This window comes from Stomoxys calcitrans, chromosome 1, assembly GCF_963082655.1.
Source record: "Stomoxys calcitrans chromosome 1, idStoCalc2.1, whole genome shotgun sequence".
Lineage (NCBI taxonomy): Eukaryota > Metazoa > Arthropoda > Insecta > Diptera > Muscidae > Stomoxys > Stomoxys calcitrans.
The window spans coordinates 140,314,213-140,325,651 of record NC_081552.1 but is presented as its reverse complement, the minus strand read 5'-3'; the positions used below and the strand labels follow the sequence as shown (position 1 = coordinate 140,325,651).

The window sequence follows — 11,439 nt, the reverse complement described above, 5'->3', positions numbered from 1 at the left end:
AATTTTTTTATTTTTTTATTTAAAAAAAAGATAACAATTCATGCATATCATACATTTAAAAAAATTTTTCAATGACATTTTTGTGAACAAAAATTAACGAAAATCAAAAACAAAAACAACAAGTATGTGCGTGAAGTTTACAAACAAATGGGCTGAATTCATAATTTTTTACAAAAAATAAAACAAAACAAAATGGTCACGGTGAGACGCATGTGAATTATAAAGAATGCAAACGTTATTGGATGAGCGTTAGAAAAATGTGCAAATAGAAAAACGGACATATACTTGCGCTCGCGAAACCTGTTGGCTTCAATTGGATAGGTAGGTTGTTCCATGAAATTTTGAATATGCTTTTCGACAGCACGCATCATGCGCATGCGATGCGACATGAAATATTCTAAAATTTCATGGAGTTGACCAAACTGGATTCATTTGTTTTGGTTTTTATTTAATATTTTATATATTTTTTTAAATATATATGTATGTATATATATTTGAATAATTTCATTATGCTACCTTAGGTAACTATAAATAATATTATTTAATTTTATATATATATATTGTATGTATATATAGTAAATTTTTTTTAAATACTATAAAATTATTATTTGTATCTTTTCATTTGTCCCACATACCCATGCCCATGCAGCGTGTACATTGGTGCGTGCGAATGAGTCGTATACATCTCCCACGCGCCCACACACAAACTGCATTTGCAGGCGTACATGCATATGGGTTATCTATGGTCATACATCCGTATAAGAGTGCATATACGCATATGCATAAACTATGTCTCTCCACATGCATATATGCACGCCATATACAATACTATGTATGCACCATGTGTACTATAAATTATTATATGTTTATATATATATATATACGTTTTTATATGCATAGCAATATTAATTAAGTTTATTCTTATATACTCAATTAAAATGACTAAATTATGTCACTGGTTTCTCTTTTCTTTTTTTTTCTTGGTTTATGTAAGTAAGTATCTGCTTGAGTGTGGCCGTGTGTGTGTGTGTGTGTGGGTGTGGGTGTGGGTGTGTATGTTGTTTTGAGAATCTTATGATTGGAGGAATTGTGTTGGCATTTGCTTGCTGTCGTTATATTTTCCTATGGGACGATGAAAATGGCACAGCGCTGGGGTTTCCATCGCGTATGCGGCTGCTTTCCAAGCGCTGTAAAGAGTGCGCAATGATTGTGATGGTGACAGGTGTTAGTGGCAGCCTGGCTGGAGTCAGCTTTGTTTTCACCGTACATAAGATTTGTGTCGGAGTTTGTGTATGTGTACGCATTGAGATGAAGAAACGTTTAAATAATTTTATTGTATTGCGAATTTTGTTTTGGATGTTTTCAATTTCTACCTATTTAAAGCCAATGTTTTTGTTTTGTTTGTATTAAAATTTGGGAGTTTACGCAGTATCTTCGTTTTTGTTTTGTTGTCGCGCTGGTATGTAGGAAAATAGACCAGAAAATATAAAAAGAAAACTGTGTCCGTTTCGCGACACTCTTTCACACGCATCTCTCATACTTTACTCCATTTTCATTTACGTTGTTCCAGTTTCTATTGTATGCTGCGTTTTGTATATATATATATATATATATATATATATATATATATATATATACATATGGGTTTGTATATATATATATATATATATATATATATATATATATATATATATATACATACGTATATAATGGTATATTAAACTAAGCCTAATGTTTTGCTTTATTAGATTAGTTAGTTTTCCTCAGTGGTTGCTGTTTAAACTTATACTTAAATAAAGGTTTTTGGTATAGCATCATTGGGTTTCCTCAATGGGCGACATTACTCGGACCATGCCATCAATACAGCCGAGGACATCAACGGGGCCGTGTGCCCTTGTAATTCGGATTGGGATGACGACCAGGGTGACGTGGCTGAGCTGTATAGGAGTGGAAAAACAAAGTAAACGTTAACTTGAAGAGGAAATATCATGTCCAGTAGCTAACTACCTGGTATCATCATGTTCATGGTGGGGTACATTCCCGCCACTTGGGCTATGGGCGGCCTCAAATCTGTCGATGGCGAACGACGACTATTTGGTAAAGCTACGGAAGGCTAGAAGAGAGAGAAATAGAAAGGTTTAACAAAATGATAACAATAGGAGTCAATCCCCCCTTTTCCGATTGGCGATGGCGTTGTCGAATGGAGAAATTTTTACAAAATGGTATTATGGTTGTCGAAGACGAAAATTCGTTTACCTCTGTCGATTTTCGCCTTCGACAACGGGATTAAGGGAAAATAATTAATCAAATGTAGTGCATGAGCAACAAGTTCAGCAGAGCAGGAAATTTGGATACGCACAGAATGAGCGCGTTTGGCTTTGTTTTTGAGTGTCGCGTTGGAAAATGCAACTCTGCAAAAAAATCCTACAAAAGCAACGCGCAAAATAAGACAATTTTTAACTTTGACGCCTTAACACATTGCTTCACGTACGGCAACACAGAATGACGTTCTATTTTAGTCGTCAAAGTTGAAAATTTGCATTTTTCAACGCGACGCTCAAAAACAAAGCACAACGCGCTCATTTTGTTTTGGCCTTTAACGCTTCGAATTTAAACGAAATCAAAAAAAAAATTAGTATCAAGAAGTGGGCACATGTGGACAGTAACTTGCAAAGAAGTACAGTCCAGGACTTCGAATATCAGGGAATCGATTTTTCGGGAACCTCCATTATCCGGGATAGAAAATATATTTTTGTATTTTTTCGATTTACTCGATTATCCGTGATTACATCTATTATCCGGGAGTATAAGTACGTTCTACCACTGCAAATGTGCAAATTTTCCCACGCACATTGCATTAAGGAACAGGGGGCAAACTTCTCACATTTGAATGAGTGATGTTCGATTCAAGTTAAGCTCAATTATAAGGAACCCCCTTTTGCGACACCTCCTAGGGGAGAAATTTTTACATGGCTGTTATCACACAAACCTCCAAACATTTGGAAATGACTTTCTCACTCCCTCCCAGGATTATCACTTTTTAGAACCTTTTGTATGATAGTTTGTAGAGATGTCATGATTTAAAACAACAAAATACATTACTATCGGAATCCTATCATTCATGTTTCGCTAATTAGTTTCTCATAATCTACTGTTATTGTCACAAATTTAAAATTTGATTTTTTGTTGTTGTTTTGGACGCTAACTCAAAAAACCCAACACAAGACAATGTATGGTTACTTAGCCTTCTGTAATGAAGAAAGGCGCGTAGCACAGAGGGATAGCATACGCCTCACAATCGTAAGGTTGGCTGTTCAAATCTCAATCAGGCAAAAACCATTGCAAATAAAGTCTTCGACTATTTATCTCGATTTGAAAAAGAAAGAAATTAGAAAGAGAAATTAAAACAAGTCTCACTTTAACAGCTAAAAAAAATTAGGTAAAAAAAATATTTATTTTTATTAATGACTAGCTAAAATCGGGCCCGCTCCGCTGAGCCTTCTTTTACTTTATATGGAACAAAATTATACTTTGAATATTTATTTTCGACAATTAAAGAGCTTTTAGTGAAATACCATGCTACGAATATGTGTATATCGCAAAAGCAAAACAATATAAATGCCTTTATATGAATCCCATATGATCTTCACTGGTCTATGAAATCGCTCGCAGGGTTTAGGGTCATTAACGTTTGGGTGTTAGATATACTCCATTATTAAAAGTCTTTATTTCAGCTCGATATTGTCATGATGTTCGATTTAGATGTGTTTTCGGGGTGAGGTGGTCTCTTAGATTCTTGGCCCTGAAAAAATATCAGCATCGTTCTCTTCTCTCAAATACCATTTATTTAAAGTTTAGGGGATGAGGCGTCCTCAAACAAATGTTTGCCCCAAAATTTGTACTCCTTGGGGGGTGTTTTGGTAAAGGGGCGATGCCCCAAATACATGGTCCCACATGTGGATATCAGATTGGTATTCCACTCCCAAATACCTTTATTTGACCCCCATACTGCGATGGTCAATAAATACTTGTTGTTTGTGGGGTGTTTTAGGGAAGGGGTAAACCCCCAATACAATTCATTTGTAACCCACATTGACGTGGGTGATAAGTATGCCCGATTTAGGGTGTCTTGGGGAGTGGAATGGTTAGCTCTGCTCTACTCTCAAATATCATTTATTTGAACCCCATATTGCCATTGGACTCAAAATTGGATGGATACCAAATTCGTTTTCTAATCTCAAATACCTTTCATTTAAACCCCTTATTGCAAAAGTCAGCAAATATGACCGGTTAGGGTATGGGTCCCAAAAACTATCAATATCGAGATCCACTGTCTTTAAAAGCTAAAATTGTCATGGTGAGCAAATACGTCCTATTTGGGAGTTGTTATGGGGGTAGGACGTCCCCTAGGCAGTTGCTCCCGAATGTTGATATCAGATTCGTGTTCTACTTCCAAATGCCTTTCATTTGAGTCCAATATTTTCATAGTCGGCATTCTCTCTTGAACTCTCTTTGCGTACAGACGTGTTTTTAAAACGCTCCTCAAAAATAAATTATTTCAAATGTTTAAAAGTGTTTTTTAACTGACAAAGTTTAATTTTTGTTCATACTGTTTGCTTGGCAAATCACCGTCGTGTTATTTACAAAAAAGAATACAACACAGGCTTCAAATACAAATTCAAAACAAAACAAAACCACATATCAAAGTGCTAAACTAGAAAAAAGTGAAGAACTAAAACAACAACAACAACAATTAACCCTGAGAAACATTAAAGTTAACTCATCATGTCTGAAGTGCCATCAGTGAAAATAATATCTTCATCCAACAACAATATTTCTCCTGGAGAGTCTCTGTTGTTGGCGCCAAAACGAATGAGAGAGGGGATGAGCATAAGTGAGGAAAGTGTCAACAAAACTCCGCGGCTTTCAAATTATGACTCTCCACACCGAATGCTTATGTTAATCGATAAGAGATTTGAGAAGCAAACAGAGCTTTTAAAATCTCTTTTATCTGAAACTGAGTCGCGTCTCTTAGCTGTCATAGATAAGAGTATGGCCGACATCAAGTGCGAGATATCTAAATTAAATGAAAAATATGTGAAACTCAATGAAAGGGTTGACAAAGTAACAACAGTCGTGGACAAAATTGATGGTATGGAAAATACAATGACTGAAATGAAAAATCAAATTCAATTACTGAAAGCAAATCAGCAAAAATTTGAAAACAACCAAGTGGCTTGCGATCTGAGAATAAATGGCATACCTTCCGAAAATGGAGAGAACCTGTACCAAATTTTTGCAAATATTTGTGACACAATTAACATAGCGATCCCAACGATTAGAGCTATGTACCGTCTGGACAACGTTCGTAACCAGAATAACTCTTCAGACTCTGTAATTATGGTTCATTTAGCAACGCCATTTGACAAAAACTTTGTCTTAAAAAATATTGCGAGGTTTAGAAAATCAATTAATTCAAACCTGGTATTGAGTCATGCAGGTTTTGACTCTAATAAACCGTTCTATATAAATGAGAACCTGACAAACCATAATTACAAAATTTTTCAAAATGCACTGAAGCTTAAGCGACAAAAACATCTGGAGTCTGTTTTTTCGCTTCGTGGCCTTGTTTATGTAAGACGGCCTGGATCTGATTCCCCTACGCTTGTTGAAAACATAGAGCAACTTACCAATCTCTTTCGTGAAACACCTGAAAGACCAGTTGCTCATATTGAGTCCTGAAATATTTTGGTGTCATATTAAATTTAATATAATAATTTTAATTGTATGTTACTATATATTCGCTTTACTATGCCTTTTTCTATGTTATCATATATATGTTTTGCCTCTATTTAAATCGAATTTCCTTAATACAGCTCAGCACTTAAGTCAACTATTCATACTGTTAGCATTGCTTATGCGTATTACATATGTCAAGTGACACTTCTTGCGGTTCCAGAGATAATCTCAAATTGATGCTGAAGATTTTTAAGAACCAAATGCCTGGGCTTACAATTGTTCATATAAATGCACAAAGTTTGAACAATAAAATGGATGAATTTCGAGATACTTTTGTGAATTCTGCTATAGATGCCATATGTGTATCTGAAACTTGGTTTCGCCCGGATATATGCGATAATATATATACCTTACCAGGATATAACATATTTAGAGCCGATAGGCAAAGTCATGGTGGAGGTGTTGCTATATTTTTGAAATCTGGACTACATGCGACTGTTAAATGTATGTCATCACAAGGTGACAGCATTGAATACCTATTTCTAGAAATAAACTGTTATTCAAATGAGAAGATGCTGATTGGCTGTGTTTACAGGCCCCACAACAATATACCATATGACATGCTCCTATCTTGTATCGAAACAATCTCGTTTTCTTACAACAATATAGCTATAGCTGGTGACTTTAATAGCAATATATTGTCTGAATCTCATTTTTCCAGTTCGATGGAGCTGTTGGGCTTAGTACCAACTAACACTTCTGTGCCCACCCATTTTACGAGTCATTCATCCAGCATTCTGGATATATTTTTTGTTAACAATGTTGCAAATGTTTTGTTTTATGACCAACTTGCTGCACCTGGTTTTTCTAAACATGACCTACTGTTTCTAACATATAACTACGTCATGACCTATCAAGACAACAGAATTACCTACCGCGATTTTAAGAAAATAAACTACAATTTACTGAATCACCTTACTGATGAAGTACCGTGGGACTCAATTTATCATTTTGACTCTGTGGATGAACAAATATCATTTGTTCAAAATCATATCTGTCCAATATACAATCGATGTGTTCCAGAGAAAACAATAACAATTAAATATTCACAACCACCTTGGTTTAACCAGCGAATAAAAACTTTGATTGATGAAAGAAACTTTTCATATAGACGTTGGAAACGTTTTAGAACCTCACAACTACATGAACATTTTAAAAATGCTAGAAGAGCTGTTGGAAAGTGTATAACTGAGGCAAAGACATTGTATTTTCATAATAAATTTCAGAATGCTGTTAATAGTCGCTCTAAATGGAATGAGATACGAAAAATTGGCGTTGGAGAAAAACGCAATACTCAGCTGGAACCCAACATGAACATAAATGAACTAAATGATAATTTTGTTTCAATAAACACTGTCTATCCTACTGAAAATATATATGAAAATATGTGCATGGTAGCTGTTGAAAATCCTTTTTCCTTTCGCTGTGTAAATGAAACTGAGGTTCTACACAGCATTCTGTCCATTAAATCTAATGCGATCGGAACTGATGAAATAAATCCACGATTTATTAAAATAATTGTGCCAAAGATTCTGCCATATTTAACATATATATTTAACACTGTTCTAACTAAATCCACTTTTCCGCTTGAATGGAAACATGCAAAAATTGTACCTATTCGCAAATCAAAAAATGAGTACCGTCCCATCGCCATTTTACCATACCTGTCTAAAGCACTGGAACGCATAATGGCTAACCAAATTGAGCATTTTCTGAAATCTGAAAATTTGTTATCTAACTGGCAATCTGGATTTAGAAAGAAAAGAAGTTGTACCACTGTTCTGATTGATGTAATTGAAAACCTTCGTCAAAGTATGGATAACGGAATGATATCCTTTCTCCTTCTTTTGGATCACAGTAAGGCCTTTGACACTGTAAACCATAATATTCTTGTCCTAAAACTTATGAAATTATTTAATTTCTCCGAGACGTCTTGCAAGCTGATATCATCATATTTGACGCAAAGATCGCAGTCTGTTTTTTATAACAATAGTTGGTCTAACTCTCTGAATGTCCTTAAAGGAGTACCTCAAGGTTCTATCCTTGGCCCTCTTTTATTTTCCATGTATATAAATGATCTGCCTGATGTGCCTGCAACATCTAAAATCCAAATGTATGCTGACGATGTCCAACTTTACACATACTGCAAACTGAAAGATATCCAAACCTGTGTGTCTAACATAAATATTGATTTAGACTTAATACATTGTTGGGCTGTTAATAATGCATTATGTTTAAATCCATCCAAAACCAAACTGATTCTGATAAGTAAAAGAAATGTGACAATAACTGATGATCTCGTTGTGAAAATTGGTAACTCTGTAGTGAATCTTGTACAAGTAGCCACAAATTTAGGATTGACTTTTAATTCAACCCTAACGTGGACAAATCACATTAATGCAACAGTTGGCAAAGTACGTGGGATGCTGCGAAATTTATGGACTGTTCGCTTGTCAACTCCTTTTCACATCCGAATGTTACTTGCAAAAAGTTATTTAATTCCCACACTGTTATATGGATGCGAGATATTTGCGAATTGTGATGCAAACACCAGTAGAAAGCTTAATGTTGCTTACAATGATATTGCAAGATATGTGTTTAACAAAAGTCGACAAGCTCGTATATCACAATTTACATACCAAATATTTAACTTAACTTTTTCAAACTTACTGAATGTCAGATGTCTACTTCTTCTGCACAAGGTAATCTACACAAAAGAACCTGAATACCTACACAAACATCTGAAATTCGCCAGATCCAACCGTGGCCTAAAACTCATTCAACCACGATTTGCCACACAAACCTCTGAACGACAGTACATTGTACATAGTACGCGTCTCTGGAACAACCTACCTCCCAACATACAGAGCATAAGCAATGCAACTTCATTCAAAAATGAGCTATTTAAATTTTTTAAATGAACTACGAATTATTTTTCTTTAAATGTCCTTAATATTTACTACTATAATTTAAAATGTTAAGATTAGTTAATATCCTTTTAAAAAGAATAATCATTATTTTATATACTCTATTGCGAATCAGCACATTAACATATAAGATATAATCTTGTTGTGCTGGTGTTACACTCAATAAACAAACAAACAAACAAACAAACATGACCGGTTTCGGGGCTGTTTTGACTTGGCCCTGAAAATATACATATATCAGATTCGTGTTCTACTCTAAAAAACTTCTTATTACACACTTTTTCCCAAATATTGATATCTGATTCGTGCTTTACTCCCAAAGACCTTTCATTTGAGCCCAATATTGCTATTGTAGTAAATTTGTCCTCTTTGGGGATTGTTTTTGGAAGGATATCATTATGATATCAGATTCGTATTGTACACTTAAATACCTTTTATTTGAGCCCCATATTGCCATGATCAGTTAATAAGTCCTTTTTGGGAGGTGTTTTGCGGAAGGGGTGCACCCCAAAAACTTGGTCCCACATTTGGATACCAAATTCGTATTCTACTCGCAAATACCTCTCATTTGAGTCCCATATTGCCAAGGTTGGTAAATTTGTCCGATTTAGAGGTGTTTTGGGGGTTGGGGTGGTCCACCATATCGGATATCAAATACGTTTTCCACTCTTAACTACCTTTCATTTAAGTCCCATATTGTCACGATTGGTCTATATATATATATATATATATTTGGCAGGTTTTGGGAGTGGGGCTGCCACCCTAGGTACCACATCCGAAATTTGGATACCAAATTTTTATACCCTCCACTATAGGATAGGGGGTATACTAATTTCGTCATTCTGTTTGTAACTACTTGAAATATTCGTCTGAGACCCTATAAAGTATATATATTCTTGATCGTCGTAACATTTTATGTCGATCTAGCCATGTCCGTCCGTCCGTCCGTCCGCCTGTCTTTCGAAAGCACGCTAACTTCCGAAGGAGTAAAGCCAGCCGCTTGAAATTTTGCACAAATACTTCTTATTAGTGTAGGTCGGTTAGTATTGTAAATGGGCCATATCGGTCCATGTTTTGATATAGCTGCCATATGAACCGATCTTGGGTCTTGACTTTTTGAGCCTCTAGAATGCGCAATTCTTATCCGATTGGAATGAAATTTTGAACGACGTGTTTTATTATGATATCCAACAACTGTGCCAAGCATGGTTTAAATCGGTCCATAACCTGATATAGCTGTCATATAAACCGATCTTGAGTCTTGACTTCTTGAGCCTCTAGAGTGCGCAATTCTTACCGGATTTGAATGGATTTTGGCACGACGTGTTTTGTTATGACATCCACCAACTGTGCCAAGTATGGTTCAAATCGGTCCATAACCTGATATAGCTGCCATATAAACCGATCTTGGGTCTTGACTTCTTAAGCCTCTAGAGTGCGCAATTCTTATCCGATTGGAATGAAATTTTGCACGACGTGTTTTGTTATGATATCCAACAACTGTGCTAAGTATGGTTCAAATCGGTCTATAACCTGATATAGCTGCCAATAATCTTGGGTCTTGACTTCTTGAGCCTCTAGAGGGCGCAATTCTTATCTGATTAGAATGAATTTTGGCACGACGTGTTTTGTTACGATATCCAACAACTGTGCCAAATGGGGTTCAAATCGGTTCATAACCTGATATAGCTGTCATATAAACCGATCTGGGATCGTGACTTCTTGAGCCTCTATAGGTCGCAATTATTATCCGATTTGCCTGAAATTGTGTGCGACGTTGTCTCTCATGATCATCAACATACGCGTTTATTATGGTCTGAATCGGTCTATAGCCCGATACAGCTCCCATATAAATCGATCTCTCTATTTTACTTCTTGAGCCCCCAAAGGGCGCAATTCTTATTCAAATTGGCTGACATTTTACACAGGTCTCCAACATATAATTTAATTGTGGTCCAAACCGGACCATATCTTGATATCGTTCTAATAGCAGAGCAAATCTTTTCTTATATCCTGTTTTGCCTAAGAAGAGATGCCGGGAAAAGAACTCGACTAATGCGATCCATGGTGGAGGGTATATAAGATTCGGCCCGGCCGAACTTAGCACGCTTTTACTTGTTATTTTTAGAGCGTACCACCCATGACCGAGATCTGGCGTTTCTGAAAATTAGGGAAAGGGGGAAGGTCCGCGCCCCCTTCAGATATCAAAAAATGTAGTGCCCTATTTTAACCACGGGATAATTATGAAAATTTCTGTGAAAATTTCAAGAAAACGGTTCAGCCGTTTTGGAGTCTATAAGAAAAACACACAAACAAACATACAAACAAACACAAATTGATTTTTATATTGGGTTGCCCAAAAAGTAATTGCGGATTTTTTAAAAGAAAGTAAATGCATTTTTAATAAAACTTAGAATGAACTGTAATCAAATATACTTTTTTACACTTTTTTTCTAAAGCAAGCTTAAAGTAACAGCTGATAACTGACAGAAGAAAGAATGGAATTACAGAGTCACAAGCCGTTGAAAAAATTTGTCAACGCCGACTATATGAAAAATCCGCAATTACTATTTGGGCAACCCAATATATAAGATGTTGACAATCGAATTTTAAGCTTTTTTTGTCCGTATTTAGTCACTCCTGGGTATATATCGCCAAGTGGCACGTATTCTCCCGTAACGAGACACTAATTAGAGTAAAAAATGATATCGCC

The 11,439-nt window shown here is 35.7% G+C and overlaps 1 protein-coding gene across 1 annotated transcript in view; it reads right to left on the bottom strand.

The window, feature by feature from the left end:
- Positions 1-431: 431 nt before the first annotated feature.
- The window catches only part of LOC106085334 (protein encore), a 273,307-nt gene continuing 262,299 nt past the window's right edge, over positions 432-11,439 (bottom strand). Inside the window, exons 17-18 of the mRNA XM_059361116.1 lie at positions 2,008-2,113; positions 432-1,937 (exon numbers count right to left, since the gene is read on the bottom strand). Of these exons, the coding sequence (XP_059217099.1) occupies positions 1,876-1,937; positions 2,008-2,113 (168 nt within the window). The 3' untranslated portion in view covers positions 432-1,875. The remainder of the gene's footprint in view (positions 1,938-2,007; positions 2,114-11,439) is intronic.